This window comes from Volvox carteri, assembly GCF_000143455.1.
Source record: "Volvox carteri f. nagariensis unplaced genomic scaffold VOLCAscaffold_4, whole genome shotgun sequence".
Lineage (NCBI taxonomy): Eukaryota > Viridiplantae > Chlorophyta > Chlorophyceae > Chlamydomonadales > Volvocaceae > Volvox > Volvox carteri.
Window position 1 is genome coordinate 342,886 of NW_003307547.1, and position 20,190 is coordinate 363,075.

The 20,190-nt window shown below is 53.6% G+C and overlaps 4 protein-coding genes across 4 annotated transcripts; all 4 read right to left on the reverse strand.

Annotated features, from left to right (window-relative positions):
• Positions 1-460: 460 nt before the first annotated feature.
• VOLCADRAFT_103109 (uncharacterized protein) lies at positions 461-3,216 on the reverse strand. The gene is made up of 6 exons (XM_002946823.1): positions 3,205-3,216; positions 2,722-3,043; positions 2,096-2,347; positions 1,877-1,993; positions 1,468-1,577; positions 461-1,144 (listed from the first exon to the last, which is right to left on the reverse strand). Exons 4-6 carry the CDS (start codon positions 1,889-1,891, stop codon positions 757-759), a joined length of 513 nt encoding a protein of 170 aa, XP_002946869.1. The 5' UTR covers positions 1,892-1,993; positions 2,096-2,347; positions 2,722-3,043; positions 3,205-3,216; the 3' UTR covers positions 461-756.
• Positions 3,217-3,391: 175 nt separating this feature from the next.
• Positions 3,392-7,398, reverse strand: VOLCADRAFT_109590 (uncharacterized protein). Its single transcript, XM_002946824.1, has 8 exons — positions 7,243-7,398; positions 7,095-7,168; positions 6,613-6,865; positions 5,986-6,306; positions 5,489-5,695; positions 4,494-5,266; positions 4,278-4,417; positions 3,392-4,187 (listed from the first exon to the last, which is right to left on the reverse strand). Exons 1-6 carry the CDS (start codon positions 7,324-7,326, stop codon positions 5,102-5,104), a joined length of 1,104 nt encoding a protein of 367 aa, XP_002946870.1. The 5' UTR covers positions 7,327-7,398; the 3' UTR covers positions 3,392-4,187; positions 4,278-4,417; positions 4,494-5,101.
• A 2,931-nt stretch (positions 7,399-10,329) lies between these two features.
• On the reverse strand, positions 10,330-12,839 carry VOLCADRAFT_79257 (uncharacterized protein). The gene is made up of 3 exons (XM_002946825.1): positions 12,642-12,839; positions 12,180-12,419; positions 10,330-11,275 (listed from the first exon to the last, which is right to left on the reverse strand). The coding sequence occupies exons 1-3, from the start codon at positions 12,723-12,725 to the stop codon at positions 10,904-10,906; spliced, it is 696 nt and encodes a 231-aa protein (XP_002946871.1). The 5' UTR covers positions 12,726-12,839; the 3' UTR covers positions 10,330-10,903.
• Positions 12,840-13,373: 534 nt separating this feature from the next.
• VOLCADRAFT_48979 (uncharacterized protein) lies at positions 13,374-13,571 on the reverse strand (the record flags this gene model as incomplete). Its single annotated transcript, XM_002946826.1, has 1 exon — positions 13,374-13,571. A coding segment is annotated over one exon (198 nt), but the record flags the coding sequence as incomplete, so codon positions are not given.
• Positions 13,572-20,190: the final 6,619 nt, after the last annotated feature.

The window sequence follows — 20,190 nt, forward strand, 5'->3', positions numbered from 1 at the left end:
AGCGACATGCGGACAATTTAGTTCTTGGTTGTGCCTTATAGTTTGACGTAGCGCTGGTCGTAACATTCGGCCATACTTTGCCAACCAACGTTCGCCCACCTAGCGCCGCTGGCTTGCCTGTAATGGCGACGCTGAAGCGAGTGGGGGTAACGGGAAAGATAAGCAGGCAGCTGCAAATATTGGGCCGCGATGTTCCGTAATATGAGACACAGCCTCAGCGTGGATGCAGCATCCGAGCCAGTCCGTTAAGGTTATAAGACTTCGACACCGATAACAGCAACACTTTTCGGGAGGCTTGAATGTACTAATCCATTTCAGGACTGCCTCATTGTCTCAAAAATGCTATGATGGCACATGTTTAAGCAATTGAGGCAACACAACAGGGCACAACTCTGTGGCGGTCTCCTATACTGTCCCAAGACAAGAAACCATGCCCAGGCATAGGTGTGCGCGGGGGGAAGTCTACAGCATGTTTCAGGCCAAGTCTCAACTCCTTACAAGTCACCCCGTGCATCCTTGATCGGGATAGTCATGAGGCCCAGCGCCCTATCAAGGGCTCTGCACTAGCCTATCGCGCCCGTACACGCACCACTCCTGCAAAATAACACAACGTGCTCAGGACCACCCGAATGTGGACATGAGTCACGCCTACAGCCCTCAACCGAGTCGACAGCGGTGACGGCAATCAACGACTGCCCACACCAGGGTGGCCTTGCAGCAAACAGTTTCAGCCGCTGGGTTTCAAGCCGTAGAAGCTCAGCGCTTGCGCAGAAGGCGCGCGACGGGGGCAACCATGGCGCTGTACAGCGCCTTTGCTGCGCGCTTCGCCGCTGCCTTGGCGCTACGCTTGCCTGAGCGACCGCCACGGACCAACCGTGGTTGCGTAGGCCGGTGCTCGTAGACCACCAGCCAAGCATTTTTACGGTATAGGTCGTTTGCAAGTGTGCCGCTCTGGAGCAGCTTGAGCGAGGTGTATGGGTTTGGTAACGCCGAGTCCTCTGAATGCCAGCCATACTCCTGAAGCCACTCAGCTTCCATCTGCGCCTCCATGCTAGTGTTGGTTGCAACCAACATGCAGGGCTGGACGGGAACCCCAGACCTCCGCGCTCCGCTGGAGGACCCACTGCCAGGAGAGCGCTTCGACCTGTGCATATAAGGCCGAGCAGGGCCCACCAATGAGCAGTTGTCAGATTAGCGATTTCACGACATTGCATAGAGCAGAGCCGATCCGAGCAGATGCACAGCAAGGGTTCGCTTATTTCCCATGTCCACTAGTCCTGCTGGTGCATGTGACGTACAAGTATATGGCTTTGATGACGCCCTCTCTCGAGGGTGCTTTACAGGTGTCAGACTGTGCAACCCTACGTTTGCTGCTGATTGGTAAACTTCGTCGTAGTGTGTGATAAGTGTGAAGCATGACGAGTGCTCGAGGTCAAGCAAAGGGTTTTTGACACCGGGGTTACCCACCTGGTCAGAGTTTTGACGGTCTCAGACCAGTCGTAGTCGGGACACGTGAAGCCCGGGTTAAATGCAAAGCAGACGTCAGGTGCTTCTTCTGCGCGCTGCATGTACGTACCCTGCAGGTACCCAGCACATGCGCCTAGATGTGTAATACAAGTTACAAGTTCCGCACACAAGTGCGGGTGTGTCCGTAAAAGCCGGGGGGCCCATGGACGTTGTATTGGTATTGATGCGGGTACGCGGGAGGTCCATGAAGAAGCAGCGTGCAGTCCCGCCACCGGCAGGAGAGGCGCGACTAGTGCAACAACCAAGAACCCGGAGACGCTGCCACCCATCAAGCGGCGCCATACTCAGCGCATTGACTCAACGGAGCTGACAGATCTGCGAATTTTGGCTGGCGGCCCACCCCTCTCACCTGCAGGAAGCGCATGGCTACGCGGCCATGCTGTGCCGCGGTCCCGGCAAGGTGATCAGGCACCTCGGGCCCGACGAATTTGATCCGCACGTCTTGGTCCAACGCGGCGGCAACCACCTGGCACATAAATCAGGTGGCCCCCATATCGGTTGACGAGTCACCTGGCAGTTGCATTGGGGCCATAATTGCCGGTGATCACAGCTGTCCTGCCGAGCTCACCTGCCACGAAGCTAGGTCGCCCAGTTCCGCATCCGCAGCTGCACCGAGGACTAGCAGCTCCAAGGGGCGATGCTCAGCTTCGGCTCGGCGTGCAGCACTATGAGCTGCCGGCACGGTTTGCAAGGCATGGGCCGCTGTGTACGCGTAGCTGAGAACCGCTGTGCGCTCTGCAAGCTCTGCCGCCAGCAGTAGCTGGGCTTCGTCATCTGCCTTGCCGTCTGGCTCGGAAGGGACCGGCTCTTCAGGACCATCCTGTGCATACCGATTGATGTCATGCTGCACGGCGCTAGCTTCGCTGATCCTGTCGGATTGGCGTGGCCTGACAGCGATGGCGCAGCCAAGCGCGAGACACTAATCATTAATGCAATCTGTATCACAAGGCGCGTTGCTACGGCCCAGGCAGTGTCATTCTAGCGACACAAACGAATGGCTCCCAAGCACTCGACATGACTTCAACGCTCCAACGGCTGAACTAAACCATGGCGAATCACAAGCTGAACTGAACCGCAACGGCGTGCCAGCTGTGTTTCAACCAGCCAAAAGGTGAAGGTGGGCCACGACATATGCAGTCATGGTGCGCGAAGTCACGGATGCAGCGAGTTATCCGCGCAGAGGAACTTGCTCACCGTTTCCGTGCGGTTAGGCTCTCGCCGCCTACTCCTTGTTCCTCGGATAGGGGATAGACACGCAGGAACTTATCGGGAACGATATGTTGCCAGCCATGCTGGCTGTGCTGCGGTGGTTGATACCCGTCCAACGTGGACTGGGGCTGCGGCAGGAGTGCTTGTGAAGCGGTAACCTCGCCAGGGGACGTCGCAGCCTGTTCCGCTGCCTGTTCTGTTTCTCGCTCAACAAGGCGATCAGCATGACGCATGCAACGAAGGACCTCGCACACGGCTGCATGATTAGGTATATCGTCAACTAGGTGCTGCGGGCAACAGTACTGAACTGCACGTGGCACACGGCGATGGATGGAGGGAAGGGATGTCCAACAAGTTTGTGTTGAGGGAGAAGAAATTTGTGGCATTAGTAGGAATTTGCTCTACACCCGGCTTGCATGTGATTGTCTGGCGACCTTCCCACCCTCGTTGTCAGGTAGATTAACGTACCGCTGTCACATACTGTGCAGGAGACAACCCGTGTCAAGGGGCCAGCGCAAACACCACAACAATCCAATCCAGGCGAAAGTTCATTATCATCTTCAACTCGAGCCGCGCCTTCATCTGAGAGCTGGTGGACTGCTTCTATAGGTGGTCTGAGAAGAGGATGGGCCCCTTCAGAACCTGACAAGCAAGCCGCCGGCCGCTTCATAGTTACACGAACTAAATGTTTTAAATTTATGAGAGTATAGTAAGTAACCGTTAAACTCCATGTTCCTAATGGCGTTGCTAGTGCTGTCGTGCGGCTGATGGTACAGCATAATCTCATTCCGATGAAAGTGCTCACAAAAATGGCAATCGATACATCCATTTTTCATTGAAGGCTTGTAAATCGATAATAATCTAGGTCCTGCGTTGTTTTGTGGCGTGAGATACTTGCGGCGTGGATACAGCGATTACTTTCCCGTAAGCAACATCAACACAACATCCTGAATTGCTGCCCCCCGCTTCACGACTCCGGTCCGACAACGAGGGTATGTTCACCATACAGCCAGGCCCTTGACACCTTATCGCAAGACACCAAGAAGCTCAACACACATGCACATGGCACCAATCCATAGAGATTTCAAGGGCTCCTAGGAAGGGCAGCGCGACTAAACCCTCCCCTCCCACCTGCCCATCCGCCCAGGGTTCCTAACACCAATTTCCTCAGAGCTAACCAAGTCATAGTGATGCCCAAACTTGTGCATCTGCTGCCACCACCGCAACCACCAACTGAATTCCCTCGTGCTTCGTAAAACAAAGCCATGCGATAGGCTACGCTGCTTAGGGGCCCCTCACGAAGCCTGCCCAGGGCGGGGCCCGCGTAAGCTCCCAGAGACCTATGAGTCCAAGAGATCAAATTGTGTAGATTAATGCTGGATTAGCACAGCGCGTTGTAGCCTTAGTCCTTCAAAATACCCAACAGTTCCTCATCTCGATAAAGGTACATCCTGTCCAGCAAAGGATCAGAACTTCGTTAAGTTTTTGCGAAAAGGTTGCTGCCGAGAGAAGACCCAGATATGGAAGGCATATGCACTTACTCCTTATCCGCGAGCTTTATCTGGCTTCCTCCGTACTCAGGGAGCAGGACACGGTCACCTTCCCGGACGCTAACAGGTATCAACTCTCCATCCTTATTGCGTCGGCCGGGTCCAATTGCGAGTACAAGTCCCTCATTCACCTGAAAAGCGCAGGTCGCAACGTGGTGCCAATGCGCCGACGCTCAAAACATTATATTCACGCATAATGACGCCCACCTTTTGGACTGCACTCTCTGGCAACAAGACGCCTCCCGCTGTCTTGGTGGCTGCTTGCACTTTCTCCACTAGCACCCGATCCAACAGCGGAATGAGACGCCGAGCCGCCATTCGTAACAGCAGTGGGCTACTTAATTAACAAAATGTCTATAAATGTTATGACATGCCCAGAAATGGAAATCATGAACCTTACAGGGAAACCTTCCCGAAGCTGCCGTACGGCGCTTGAGAATTCCGATGGACGGAACAATCTAAGTGGTTCCCAACATTAATCACGAGTTACAATCTTTTAGTTGGCTTCCATTGTACTGCCGCGCGACGCTTACATTATAAGTCCCATACATGTCGCCAAATTTCCGGAAGCACGACGGAACGGCATGGAAAGGCTTGAATCTCGTTCATAACTGTCTACTATGCACAATCCGTATGCAAATCTTACAACATACGGCTTAACTATCTGAAGACGACACAGCACGTCGGGATACTCGTCAAGCACCTTGCCATCACTCCCGGACCATACCAAGCCCAGCCTGCCACTGCTATCTATAATACACACACATGTACATACGCATACACATCCCAGGCTGTTGGCCATGATGTGCGAGCTATCAGCGGTGTGACGTGCCAAATTGTGTGAAGAACTCCGGCGCGATTGCATTTCTGTACAAGGTGCTGAGGTACTTATCCCTCTCCTGCTTCTCTGCCGTTTGCTTCTTCAGGATGTCGGTAGCCCGAGCCAGCTGAGCCTTCTTGAACTCCTCGACACGTTGCGCCTGCACCCCACAAAGCATATGCACCAGGGCACCCGGCAAATGTGACGCCCATCAGGAGCAGTGCATGCAGGAAGCTATTACTTGACTGCATTGACTTCTGCAGATGGATAAGCCTCTGTAGATACAAAGCAGAGCTTATTTCTGTGACACCGGTGCTGCTCACGCATCCAGCTCTCATTACCCCTATCCCATGCTTACTACACCGCTGTGCCTCGCACGCACCTGCTCTTGGAGAGCACGCTGGATATCCTGCTGTGTCCGCGCATAAGTCATGTTCTCCAGCTGCTCCTGGGCTCGGCGCGCTTTCTTCTCCTCCATCTGCGCGAGCTGTGCGTCCAAGATGGCCTTCTTCTCCGTCTCCGTCATACCCTTGTAGTGGTCCTTACGAACCCGGAAAGGTGACATGGCAGACGCAGCCATGTTGGGGTCCTGCACAGACATCATGCACTCAGTCACCATGCTGCTTGTCTCCAGTTGGCGCAACAAAGGGGCAAGGCTGGGCGCTGCCGAACAATTGCTAACCAAGAAGATGACGACGCGCCTTTCCAAGCCCACCTATACGATGCACGCCACTCCTGGCCGCCCGTGACTAAGAAATACAGACACTGTGTCCTTGTCTTTTGCGGATAGCCAAAAGATGTGCAACCCTCTCCATATCTAACAACTGAATATACAACCCTCCACCATCTTTCTGAAGCGGCGACCCTCATGTGACACACCTCCGTCATGAAGCTGGATGTAATCGTGGCCTCCATCTCAGCCATGTTGGCCGCCAGCTCGGCCTGCTTAGCGGCGATATCCCGCAACTTCTTTTCCTCAGCCTGCCGCTTGTTGTAGTCGGCTGTTGCGCGTGCAAGGTCGCGGCGAACCGCATCCTCCTCGTTCTTGGCAGCCTGTTGCAGCATGTCCTGGTACTTAACCAACTCAGCGTGCGCCGTCTCGGCCTCTTTTTCCGCAGCGCGTAACGCCTCCTTAATGGCGGTCTGCTCTGCCCACCAGTCAACGCATTGCTCGATTTGGGCCTTCTTGCGGTCTCCCGCCTGTGGGAAGGTTGCATGTCAAGTGGCAAGAGTGGTTTGCAATCTTGTATGCAGATCCTGGCTGGTGCATCTGCCTGGGCTGAAAAAGGGGGTGATGTGCATGGTATCCTGATCTTACGGCGTAGTTAGGTTGGCGCCATACACAGTTAGACACGCTGCAGCCCAAGATTGAAAGCAAGCAAACAACCCTGTACAGTTACAGGCCTGCTGCTTGTCCCACGTCGCACATATGGTATCACCCCGCACTCCTGCGTCCCCATTAGGCATGCAGTCCAGGATGGCACTTATTGAAACCCAAGCCCTCACCGTGAGGTCCTCCCCGTCAAACTTCTGTATTGACGAGGGGCCCAGGCGCGCGTCGTCATCGCCAATTCGAGCAGGCATGTCCAGCTGCTTGGCATCTGGCCGATTTATGTCCCATTCACGGCGTGTATGCTGCAGTTGCTGCTGCTGCCGAAAAGCCTCTGTGTCCTTGTTGTACGCTTTCCGAATCTGGTCGGCCTCCTGCTGCATTAATGTGAGCTGGTCGTTGAAATACTGTGTCAACCGCGCAAAGGCCCTGCACAGGCAGAAACATAATGCAATTAATGGCAACCCAGAAGCTGATATACACATGAAAACAATATGGGTGTATTTCCTTCCGTGTAGCACGCATGCAACCCAAGGGCAGGAGCGACCAGCAAGGAGCGCAATTGCCATGTTTATATATAAAATGCATTAGAACTATTGGTACTGCCAGCATAAAGCTTTGGGACGCGGCATTCGCGGTACCAGCGAACGATACTTACTCGTCGCGTTCTTTCTCCGCTTGCTCCATGTCGCGTCTCTCTTGGGCCTGTTTTTCTAGAGCCTCCTTGTCGACCTACATGAAGCAAAAAGTACCTCGCTGTCTCAGCACATCGGTGCCAACCTTCGTGCACTGGTTCGTGTACCTACCCCGATAGTCCGCCATTTTGCATCAAGGACACGCTTGAGACGCTCAGGGTCCTCGTTTGGAATCTGGGCGACAAGACGCCCCATCCTATCAGTTTCGGGGTTAGGTTCCCTTGCTCGTCAGGTAAAATTAACACAGTGCACAAAGCAGTTAATCCCCAAGAGATAAAGCATACAGGTCTTTTCGGTCGGCAAAATGTTTTCACTTCGAGTGCACTGTACGAGTGTACGGCGCATGACTGTTTCTGCAGACACGTCTGGATTAAGGTTTCTCGACCTAAGACTTCACCGGTGCTTTTGCATGCGAGAGTATTACACTGTTGCATATTTCTATAGCGGATTGTGCTTTCTGCACCGGTTGCCTACCATTAAATTTTCGCATGGTAGTTCATGGCAATGCTGGAAACTCCTTACTTTGAAATGATATAAAATCAGTGTTAAAGCAATCAGCACCTAAGCATCTGACGCCAGGTGAGAAAGTACGCGTGCCTGGTACCGAAACACACTATCTGGCCCGGCAACGGCTACTTCTCCAATCGAAGCCTAACCCAGAACCAAAACCCAAATAGCATTATGCCAATGTCCTTGTGGTTTGTTCAAGTGGTGAAATTTGAGCAGCGAAGCTTGGGCGAAAAAATCCAGCGGCATCCTTTCAGCTTCGTGTCCTGTCGAGCTCTTTTCTTGGAGGCCTCAGCATTGTCCTGGACGCTCATTCCGAAGAATGGGTCCTGTTATGCCTCGTCTCCCAATGTTCTGCTGAGCTTGCCCCGGCAGGCAGATTGGCGTTCGGCCATGTGGACAAGGAGGGCAAGACCTATGTGCATACCTGGGCCGAACTAAATCGCACGTCCGGTTGGCGTATCCCATGAGGCTAAGTCCCGACGCCAATTTATTGGCCGGCTACCAGCGGTGCAAATGGGGCGCTAAGGTTTCAGGCCAATGAGGATAACATATCACCAGTAACCTTTCCATCAGGGGGGTTCCCTGATTGTAAATTTCACATCCCAGAATTATGGCGAAGCGTACACCCCTTGTAACGCAGCAAAGGCGTAACCTGGGATGCTCAGATGGGCCTTGCGTCGTTACCACCCTGGGCGATATTCGGACATCTGCTAAGATGTCTCCTCTAAAGGCTGGAACGCCGGTCCCCTGGAGCCTTTGCGATGGCGGCTAGCATTGTTCTGCTGTTAAGGGCATCCCTGCCCATCTCTTCTGCACCAATCCCGACCGACGGCGAGCACTTTGTTTCCTGCCCGCTTTCTGCTAGCCCTTAGCCAGGGTAGCGGTGGCCGGACGGTGTCCTCTCCACGGACCCACATCCATCACACAACGTTTTACATGTTCGCTTCGTTTACCTGGGTGCCGGTAGGCTGGTAGGCAGCCGCCTTTGGCGTCTCCACTGTCTTAACTGCTAACTGCCCTCAAACAACACTGCCAAGCAGATCCACCCATCCCACCGCTTTTCATGCTGGGATGTCATCCGAGGCCACCGAAGTCTTCATTCCTATCTTTCCGACTGCCGTTCCTGCGTGCGTTTGACAACAGCCTGTACGACTGCTGTGAACACGCAACCACTGAGCCCTGCTTGTCCCATCTACCATCTACATTGACCCGACTTGAGCTGACACGGCGCTCCCGTTGGCCAGGTTGTATGGCGACAGGGTCCCGGATCGCCAAATTGCTGACACTGACAGACCTAGTGATGTGCTTAAGATTGAGCGTCTTTGGAGTGGGTTGCAGGTAGCGCAATCGAATGCCCATCTCAGGCGGCTAGGATCAGATGCCCCAAGGGGAGAAGCGGCATGCATGGCGGATCAGCTGTGTATGTAGCTGATTACTGACGTGGCATACGGGGCAGCAGTCATAGCATCTGCATGTCTACGATGGGAACACTTCTACGATATTTCTCTCGTTGAGCAGAAATTCAAGCCATGACATATACATAAGTTTGGTTCTCATTTAGTTCGCTATGCAACCACTAATCAGACCACTAATCACAACACGCCAGTGAGCCTACCCTGTGGAAACCGTTTCGGTCGGTTGGTAACCGTATTTCATGCCGTTGGTCATGGAACGTCGCTGCGGCCAGCTACCTCCCGTTAATCACACACATGCCAACTCCCGGGGAGCCGTTAACCCCAATTGGCACCGGTCTGGTGTTAGGTCAAGGTGGGGCGGACAGCTGTACTTTCCTTTTAAGGGGTGGCTGCAGAGGAAGAAGGGGGCGTCTCGTGGACTAAAAACAACACGTGCCGGACAGCATGCCTTGCTACCTCATGGCTACTTGCAGATTATTCAAACATGCTCCGGGCAGCCTTTCCGCCCTGGACAACAGCGGTTTGCGGTGAGTGCGCATAGCGCTAAGGTGGACTTAGCCTCTCGCCAGAACCGGCCATCGTGCCTTTCCTACCATACCGGCCATCGTGCCTTTCCTGCCATCTACTCTTTCCTCAAGTGCAACGAAATCTCGTATTGGAAGGAGTTAACCCTCCCTAAAGTGAGCTGCCCACCACCAATTGTCATTCGTCAAGCAACAAACAGCAGCAAACAGAGCGGCGCTTCCATTTGCCGCCCAGCTAAGCAAGCGCATGCACTTCTCTCCACCCCTCGATCGCCTCAAGCAAACGGTGTACCCTTCCGTCGGCGGAAAGAGTCGCGCCTAATTACAGTGCGTCTTCATTGGCGCCAATGCGAAAGCTGACTAGGAATTGTGCACAATAGTCAGGCTACTATTTTACGTCGGCTGCCGCGTCAGTTATCGTACACCTGAGGAACCCCTCGTGTTCAGCGGCCTATATGAATTCAAGGCCTGCCATGAAGGCTGGATCCTCCACAACATAGCTGCCTCGTGCAGAAATTGAACGATTGCTGAAAGGCGCACAGGAGAAAACCCAAACATACGGCCTGGTAAGATATCCACATACCAGACTTGGGAGTGCCCCGGTCATTGGCGGCCCAATGTGCAAACCCTCGTGCAACCAAAATTTTAAAATACCACGCGGTGCGTTGACAAGCACATTCACGCTTTGCATGCATCTGATGAGCTCCCATCATGATAATGGCTTGCCATGAAAAATAAGCGTCATTTACCCGTGCAGGAAACAGGGATGCAAACGCAAGGGCATCCTGCGTAGACCGTGCCCAGACTCACTTGATGCCTGTCCTGATGCCAACCGATGTCTTTATATACTAGACAACGGACAACCGGCAGAAGACCACACAAAGTTGAAAGCTAAGCAGCTTGCAGAGACAGTGCCGTGGCATCCTCACGGGGACGCCCCCTTCACATTCGCAGCGTCCATGAGGTGCCCGGCAAAACGAGTATCACTACACGCAAAACTTACTGACCCTAACTTGCGCAACGGCAAACTAGCACTTGTAAGATCTGGTTTGTAGCAGCTGTCCACCTGCAAGTCAAGCCACAAATGCGCCTCACTGCAGCGCGTCCATTCCTGCTGGCGGCAGAGGCTACACTGTGACAGCGACGTGGCCACGCAGATTCCTAACCGTTACACCTCAACCTCAACCCGGTGCATCCGCCATCATCCCAGACCGATGGCGGCTGTCCCCTGCAACTCCAAGAACCCCTGCGCACAAACCTCCACTGTAGACCTCTACGTTAGGATCCGTGCAACGCTTGCCGTCAGCCGAGACTGCAATGCTGTTACCAGATGCCAATCGTTCCATCGTATGAGCCTGAAAAGACACGACCATCTGCCGCTGCTAGGACACGTACAGCGTCATCATGGCCATCGCACTTTCGTACGCATCGGTAGTTGCTGTTTGCATCCCAAAAGCGCACCGTGGTGTCGTATGAACCCGAAACTAAGACATTGTTGCCGACAGCCAACGCCAGCACAGCCTCCGTGTGCCCTTCAAGCATCCTGACGCATTCGAGGGTGCTCAGGGACCAGACACGGATGGTCTTGTCCCAGGAACCGCTGTACATGTGCCGATCGCCGACGGCCAGCACGCGAACGTTATCGTCGTGTCCCTCCAAAGTCTTCAAGCATTGAAGCGTCTCCGCATCCCAAACCTACAATTGCACCCACAACCATTCGTAGGCTTAGCAATTCGCTTCATTCCCACCCTTTCTATGCAAATAGTGCCCTTCCTTTTCGCGCTCTGCGGACACATGCTTCCGATTTGCTAAGGTAGTTCCTCACAACCATAAAACCATGGGCAGGCTCGTCAGCAGCTACACGTCCCCAAAGCTAGAATGCGGCGCCTAGGGGTAGCTCCTTTGTCGTGAGGTTCAGGACACCCGTCACACCGGTTAACACCTTACTTTAATCGTTGTGTCGTCAGAGCCGGAGAACACCTTATCCGACGACGCCACCAGCGCTCTCACAGCTCCCGAGTGGCCGGTCAGCGTTGCCTTACACTGCAAGGTCTCGCAATCCCACACCTGCAAAACACCATAAGAAACCTCGTAACCCGCGGTGCTTTAAAGGGGATGAACCAAAGTCTTCCCCTAAAGGGGAACCCCCGCGGTTTCCCTTTTGCTGCACTACAGCGTGACCGCTCCGAAAGCTGCACCACCCTCATCCGTGTGAGCAAACCATAACAACTAGAGTTACAAGTTACAAGTTCCGCACACAAGTGCGGGTGTGTCCGTAAAAGCCGGGGGGGCCATGGACGTTGTATTGGTATTGATGCGGGTACGCGGGAGGTCATCTTCGTTCTCCCTCGTCCGCTTCAGGGCGAAGCGCCTCAGCGCGACGTGCCTGGCCTCCCAAATTTCCGAGAGGTACCTGGCCAATGCCAGGGGTGGCGCCTCAGTCATAATGGTGCGCATGCTGCGCCCTTTAAGGACTAGGTATAACAACTAGAAAGAGAAGGGCCACAGCAAACCATCCTGTCGCAAGGAACGGCCTGCAGCAGAGCGCACCAGTCCATGCGCGTACGCGCAAGCGAACCACCTCCTGCACCCGGCATACCTTGACCGTCCGGTCGTACGAACCGGAAAACATGTTGTTCCGACAGTGGACGAGCGTACGGACAGGACCAGTGTGGCCCTTGAGAACTTCCAAGCACTGCAAGGTATTTTCATCCCATACTCGTACAGTACTATCGTACGAGCCCGAGAAGAGCTTTCCATCCGCCAGCGCCAGAGCCCGCACTGCGTCGTTATGACCCGTCAGTGTCCGTATCTTCTGCAACGTCTGCAGGTCCCACACCTGAAAGATCAGGGAATTAGGCAAGTACAACATGCGGCAATTTAAGCCTTCATGCACTCGCACATCCAAGCAACAAAGCAATCGCACACAATGCAATGCTCAAAACAAGGCATATACTCCCACTAGGCGTCATGCATCGTACGTGGCAGACGCCTAATCTGTACCTGAATCTTCTGTGACTACTGGCAATACGATTTGCTATCAAGTCGTTCGGGAACTCACCTTGATGGTATAATCGTACGACCCGGAAAACAGCTTCCCGTTCGCGACCGACAACGAGAGTACCGGCCGTGTATGGTCCTCCATCACTTGCTCACACCGCCGCGACTCAATGTCCCACACCCGTATAGTCTTGTCTGCCGATGCAGAGAAAAGCCGCCGGCCGCACACTTCCACAGCCCAGACGATCTCCTCGTGCCCCTAGTTTAATGGAGATATGGGAGTCAACTTCTGCAGTACCGGGAGCTGCGCGCGTCACCAGCCATATACACGCACATTACATGAGACTTGCAAACTGGGGGACGATGTGCGGTTTGCCCTCATGGCTTAGCGTGCAAGGGCTTTGCTTGCCCGCATGGGCTCGAAGCCGTGAACCCGGCTCCTCATGCCCGTGTGAAGGTTGATGAAACTGGTGCCGAAGGAGATGTAACCGTGATGTTGCAATCCATGGCCACTACCTGGTTGCGGTCCGCAGGCCAGGCACGGGTGCTGTGTGGCGGTGCGTGGCTGTCCTTTCCCCCCATCCCTTGCCCCTGCACAGGATCCGGGTTATCCGACATACCTGCAATATATTGCGAGGTTCATCCTCGTAACGATAAGGTGCATTCAGCCTGCTCCCTCCAGCGTTCACGTTGATGCCATGCGACGAAGCCCATTCCTGCGAGGTAAATCAACCACTATGGCAACGCATGCCTTAACCAAGGCTGTCAGATTTTAACAGCCACCGCTAACCTGAATTGCTGTTCTCAAGGCGTAATTAGGTGTAAGTTCCAAGTGCCTCAATCGCATGCCGGTGACAGGGCACGTTCGGTTGCCTTGCGCCAGCCACTTCTCAATGCATTGGCGGTCATAAGTATGCCCCGTCGCCACCATTACTGGGTCTGCCATGAGCTCCATAGAGATAGGGCAATAAAAGCTGGATGGTGCTTGAGGTTTCTGCTCCGTCTCCGGTTGCCCAGAGCCAGCACTTGCAGCCTGCCGGCTGAAAAAGCACAGACAGTCTGTCAACATTACAGCTTACATTTGACACTACCAAAGAGACGCGCGTACCTTGGCTCGCCACCAACCACTTCGGCCGTGGCAGCATTCTCAACGCTTCCGTTCTCTTGTGAACGCGATTCAGTTCCGCCCCTGAGTCCTCTGAGGAATTGCCTCATAGCTAGCCCTGCCGTGCCCTGTTCGGGCCCCGCTTCTCCCGCGTAGCCCTCCCAACCAAAGACTCTCAGCCGGCGAGACGTAATACCAACACAGTGCAAGGAAAATCTTGTGGCAACTACACCTCGCTTAACATAGAGTACTATGTTATAACATTTCTGAAACCAGTCAAGAATGAGTGGCCCAATCTTTTGTTGTAACACTTAAAATTTATATAAGGGAAACTTTGATGATAAAGTAGCTTAATAAATTTGACTTGTTTAATACGCGTTTGGGCCACCTACTCGTGACTGCTACCTTCACTTTCCGTATGGTTGTCACAAAACGTTCCGGTGACCGATGAAATAGGAAACTTGCTGAGCGCTATACAAAGTAGTTATTTGCGCTGTAGAAACCGGAAACCAGTGGCTCTGAAATCCAGTCATGCTCCCGTACCGGACAATGACAAGAAAGAAGCTAACCAAAATTGGATGGTTTCGCACCCATCATCATGATCATCGTCAATTGAGGACTTGGGCCTCTACAGGCCGCATACGCCCCCTTGCAACCGTGACTTCTGAAGTTAGCCTGACTCAGACGTTCACTCTAGAGCTCACCCAACGCTCAGTTTGCCTCGCTTAGTAAGATATGCCAATCTTTCGCATCTGATCACAACTCTCCGGCCCCGAAGGGAACAGGGAACACGGACACTTATACCCACCACGCCCGCCGCTCGTCCAGTCGAGACCTACCCAGACCCGCTAGCCATTAGAATCGGAAGGACGGCTCGACGTCCATAGCCCAATTGAACTTGCCAAGCAAGCTTTTGTTGAAGATTTTCTCAATCGGCACATCATTACGCTTGCACCACGCGACCGTTATGCGCGGGTCCATGTAGTTGATTTTCGACGTTCCGAGCGCCACCGTTTTCAGGTCCTCCTTAGACCGTGCCAGCAGCTCCACCTTGAAGATTGCCTGTTTCTTCTTTTCAATTTTAGAAAGCAATCTGCAATCGGCATACGGGGACAGCAGGCAACATGGTCAACAGACTCTTCATGTACGACACAAGCCCCGCGATCCATCCATCCCAACGGATTCGTATCCTAACTTGCAGTGCTAGCCAACGAAGGGGAAACCGACCCCAACACGTTAATACTCACGATTCGGCGCTGGCCTTCTTGCCCTCGCTCTTTCCCTTCTGGACGGCGGCAAGCTCGTCCTCGAGCTCCTTGAGCTCCGTGTTCAAAGCCTGCAGCTTCTCCTGGATCTTCTCCATCTGGTTCGTATGTGTCTTGGGCACTGAGCGCTGATGGTTACAGAGAATGGCCACCTGCAACGCGAATTCGGACGGGCTCCTCACGCATTACCGAGAACATTGCCTAGCCGCTATTTCTCATTTAAATGACTCTCGACACCCGGGGCCAATCGGGGCCAATCGGTGTTTCAGTCCTTCCGCCTCAAGGCTGTCCTGCCAGCATTAGCACCTACCTCCTTGTTGGCGCTGTCGTAATCTGCTTTTTTCTCGTCCACAGACTGGGCAGCCGCGTCTTTTTTCGATGCTTCCAACTCAGCGAGGAGCCGGTCCAACGTAATCGACGCGTTGTACGTACGGAAGACCTTTACCGAGAGGCCATCCATAATGTTCTTCAGCTCTTTGTTTAAGTCTTGCGCGTCGAACATCTCGAAAAGCTGATCGCCAGGCTTCTTTTCTGCAGGCAACGGCAAGGAAGAGCGCTCAACATGTCGCATTCCTTGCGTGGATATGTCAACGGTGATGTGGGGGCGAGCTACACAGCTGCACAGGGCCTGGGAACATAGATGCAACTTTAGTGGCCCCCCGGCATCAACGCCATTACACAGGCTGAGACACAAGCCCCGTTTTCGGTCTGAAGGGGTCGGCCGTCGAAGATTTGGCCGCACCCCGCCTGCATGCACCTTTGTTCAAAAGATGGGGTCAACCCTCTGGCATCACATCCATTAACAACTATATGCTGCCCACAACCCTGCTCCTATCCAAACCTATCCTTCATGAGGAGCCTTAATATCCGTCCAGCACATCACTCCCAAGTTGCTGCCATATGAGCCCTGCACCTATTTACTTACTCTTGCCGGTTGAGTCAATTTTCCGAAACTTCTCAAGGTTCTTGTAGACCGTGGGGTGGACCTCCACAACGTTCTCGTAGCGGATCGAGTCCTTACCCAGGAAATCGAACTTCACCTTGTTGCCCGGCTCCAGATCAATATTCTCCACCTGGGCCCAGGAATTCCCCACGAGTGTTTCAGCACCAAAGCGCCTTGCCAACATCCTATGCGGACCCAGGAGACCCCTTGTGGATGGCAAACGTACCTTATCGGGCTGGCAAAAGCTACCAAACATGCATACAAGTTATCAGGTATGCACAAAAGGCATTTGAAGGAGCCATTGGCCTAAAGGTCCTCCTATGCCCCATGGGAACTCTGCCTATAGGAAGCTGTTCGCAACGGGGGTCCATGAACATGACACCTGCACATTAGCTCCTTGCCTTCAGCGTGCAGCAGCCGACCGTGTCAGCCTCATCGTCGTCCTTCTCGTGGCCCGCACGAAGTGCCAGCTTGTCAATGAAGTAAAGAGCAACGCCCATTTGCCGCTTCCTATGGTCTGAGCTCTCCCAGTCGCGCTCATAGTTTTTGCGGATGTCCACAATCAAATCTTTGAGTTTCCGCGCCTTTTCGTACTTGGCGAGGTCGCTGTCGGCCTTGAAGGTCGACGTGGCCCCCAGGAAGACGTACCTGACAGTGAAGGGATGCAGAACTTTAACATGACACGGAGAACACCCTTGCCTGCATCCCTTCCCTTTAAGATTGGCCCATGCAACTGTTTTGGCCAATCCTACCCTCAAATTTCAGCAGCCCAACATCCCTGGACATCAGCGCATCACCCTGGTACTACTGATTAGCACATCTAGAAGCCACGCACTTGTAGTCTTTTGAGGAGATGGTATCCTTCCAGTACGCCAGCCACGTCACTGTATGGTCGTGCTTGATCTCTTTCCACTTCTGTCCGGGGTATGGATGCTCAGGGATAGCTTCGCCCTCGCCGATGTTGATAGTGATATCCCGGGGATATACACGCCGCTTAATCTTGCCCATCTTTGGGTGCTCTCCGCGACCGCGGAAGAGTCCAGGAGGCTCGACGCGGAAGTTGCCGACCTGTGGCGTTGCGGACGACGCCCGACCCAATAGCAGGGAGGCCGAAGGTTGCGCTTTCAAGCAACATGTGACAGCTGTGGTTGCAGGGAACAAGTGGCTGTGGTTGCAGGGAAACGCCATGCGCTTTCGCCTTAAAGCCCAGCGAGGGCACAGTACAGGCGATGATAATCTGTCGGTCATGCCATTACAGCGACCTTACGCAAACTACGCCACGCAAACTGCCACAGCAGCCGCACTCACCGGTTCGCAGCGGCCGTCCACGTACGCCACTTTGTACTTGGCCTCCTTCTCATCCTTCTCTTTTTTTAACCGGTCCTTCTCCTGAAAGGACAGTCCACGGTGTGGCTCATCAGGCCGTGTCCGCATGTCCCCGCAATCAATCATCCAATACGTTCAAACAGGCAGGGAAGTGCGCTATCGCTGCAGCGGTGCGGTGGTGGCCAACATCCGCGTCGACCTTGCCAACCCACACCCGAATACCCTGGGAGCCCTATCCAGCTGGACTTCGTACCCATGTCTTGGCGCAACGCACCTCCTTGGACATGTTCTTTTTCGCCTCTCGCTGCGCCATGTGCCAGTCAAAGATTGGCGTAAAATCGCACTTGTCAAGGCTTTTGATGACATGGTTTTTGCCCAACACCTCTTTAAAACCTTCCCAGAAGTTCTTCAGGAAGATCGGCTTCTTCATGTAATCGGTGTCTTTCATCACCGCAAACATGGTGGCCACCTCCTCCTGCTCCGGCGTCAAGTCCAGGGGCTTCCCGTCGTACAGCATTTTAACCCCATGCGGCTGTGGAGTGAAGGGAACGGGTCAAAGTGCTCAGGGTTGAATGCATCTGACAATTGACCACCTACGCCGTTTTCACAAGACATGTGCTGAAAACTTCCGAAAAGGAAGATGGTAAGCATTACGCTACCCAATGGACGCAGGCGAAGTGGATGCGGCTAAGCACGTTTTATGGCGTTCCTGTAGGAACAGGGTTGGATACCTTGGTGTTCCTTAAAGGAAAGGCTTCATTCACATGAGCAAACTCTCGAGACGATTGGGTCTGGCTCCACCTGGTATCCCATCCGTCGGTCAACGTTACTGCCACGCTGCTGCCCGGCAACAGTGCTATATGCATGCCTACCTCGTATTCAGGTGGGAACAGCACACCACTGTGCCGCAGCGTCTTCCACATAACCTGCCCTGATTTGCTGCTGCCCGGCTCCCGCTTTGACCGTTTGGCGTTGTCACTCTCCTTGTGCGAGTTCGCCCGCTTACGCTTCGCGCCAGTACTCGCTGCGCCGGGCGACTTACTCTTACGGCGTTTCGCCAACAGTACGTCGCTTTCGCTGTCCTCCTCGTCACTCTCCTCGCTGCTGGAGGCCTGCACGGCCACCCCGGTGCCGTGAGGCACAAGACAAATTTCCCCACTGTCAAATGCATCGCCTACCTCCTCGCTCTCCTCATCGTCCTCGTCTTCGTCCTCCGTCTCAGGTTTCTTTTTGCTTGCTCCATTTGCTCGCGACCTATTTTGCTGTTGAGGCGCTGCAGGTTTGGGTGCTGGCTTGGGAACTAGTTTAGGAGTGGATTTGGCCGGCGGGGCCGCCAGGCGCTTAGCCAGAGGAATATCATCTTCTGAGTCACTCATGGCGTACAACTCTCAGAATTTGAAATGGACACGTTTCAGGAAATTGGGTATAACGGAAGGTACGCAGTCGCAGGTACTCCTAAGAATGCCTTTAGGTGCCACAGCGCGATAGCAGTTGTACAGTATAAAGTATATGGTATGCTGCAGTAAACTATATGTGTTTGACTAAATTCGGAATGCCTGCATTTCAAGGAATTATTTCATGCGATCCAATTCTACGATCATGAGACCCCTGACGTCTAAATTATCAACCAATTCAGCTTGTTGCATATGTTATGAAAGGGTGTTTCCTTATCCCTTAGAACTCTACCAGGGAGCAAGGTCCGAATATATCTGATCTTGAGTTCCATGGTTAAGTGTGTGCAAATCCGATATTCTCATTCACTGTTTCTCCTCGTACAATAGATAAGTTACAGTTGATGGCAATTGCCAAAGCACTCAACCCCTCCTGATACCACAACTCCAACGCCGGAACCCGGACCCCACAGCCTCCCGGATAGGACACGCGAACGCATCATAAATAGTGATTATAGAACTGTAGTGTAAGTACCACACATATTCAACATGTCCACGCAGCAATTTGGAACGTCAAGGCACCCATAAGCCAGTTTGCTCTCCAAGTAACCCCTCGTAACCCCAGCAGGCAACGCTCAATCAGGCTCCCTGGCCAGGATGCGAAGCTCACTCATCCTCTGGGGCATAGTTATCGTGCAACTGCAGCACACGTTCCGTCTGCATGCGCTGCAAGTAGGAGGCATCGTCCTCGCCGGCCTGACGTGCCGGGCGACTTAGGACAGCCAGTGTGTCTCCCTTTCGGATAAGGTGGTTGATGATTTTCGACACGACCTCGAGCTCCTGTAGCGCTGCGGCCTGGTTCGGAACCTTGCCCCTGCATACACAGAGAAAAACCAACAAGAGAATCGGTACTGTTCTTTACGAAAAGCTCTCCCAGTCGTCCGCCTGCAGGGGTGGAACTGGTTAACGTCCACGGAAGTGTGATTAACAGTTCCTGCTACCACCGGGTGATTATGCGGCGGGGTCGCGTTGTACGGGCACGGAAGTTCACTTGCATGTATGGCGGAACGGCTGCCCATACGTGCATACTGACGGACTTTCGTGAACGGACCTTAATATTTTGCCCTAGAATATCCCTGTAACCCGTGTTTTACCTATTAGGCTTTTACCTATTAACCTCTGCAATAGGCGTGTAAGATCGGGCTTTCGCTAGGAAACCAGGTCTTAACCAATACGCCTGCTCAGCACCACTTGGAAGGCTGATCTCCGTTCTAGTCGCACTTTAGCCATAGTCACCCTCCAAACAAAACTGATCTGGAGCAGACGCGCCGCCGCCATATACTCACTTGAGCGCCTCCGTATCAAGGTACCACTGCAGCAGCTCCTCCTGGCGAATGCCGCTCTCTGGCAAGGGCGCCAACCCGTCCTCGGACGTCTCAGTGCCCTCCCCAGGCTTGTACGCTGGCAGCAGCCTCACGTACTGGTCCCGAACCTCCATCATCTTCTTCGCCAGCATACTCTGCCGGGAGCAGTGACGAAGAGTGATAGCAATACGAACACCCCTGTAGAAGCTGAACCAT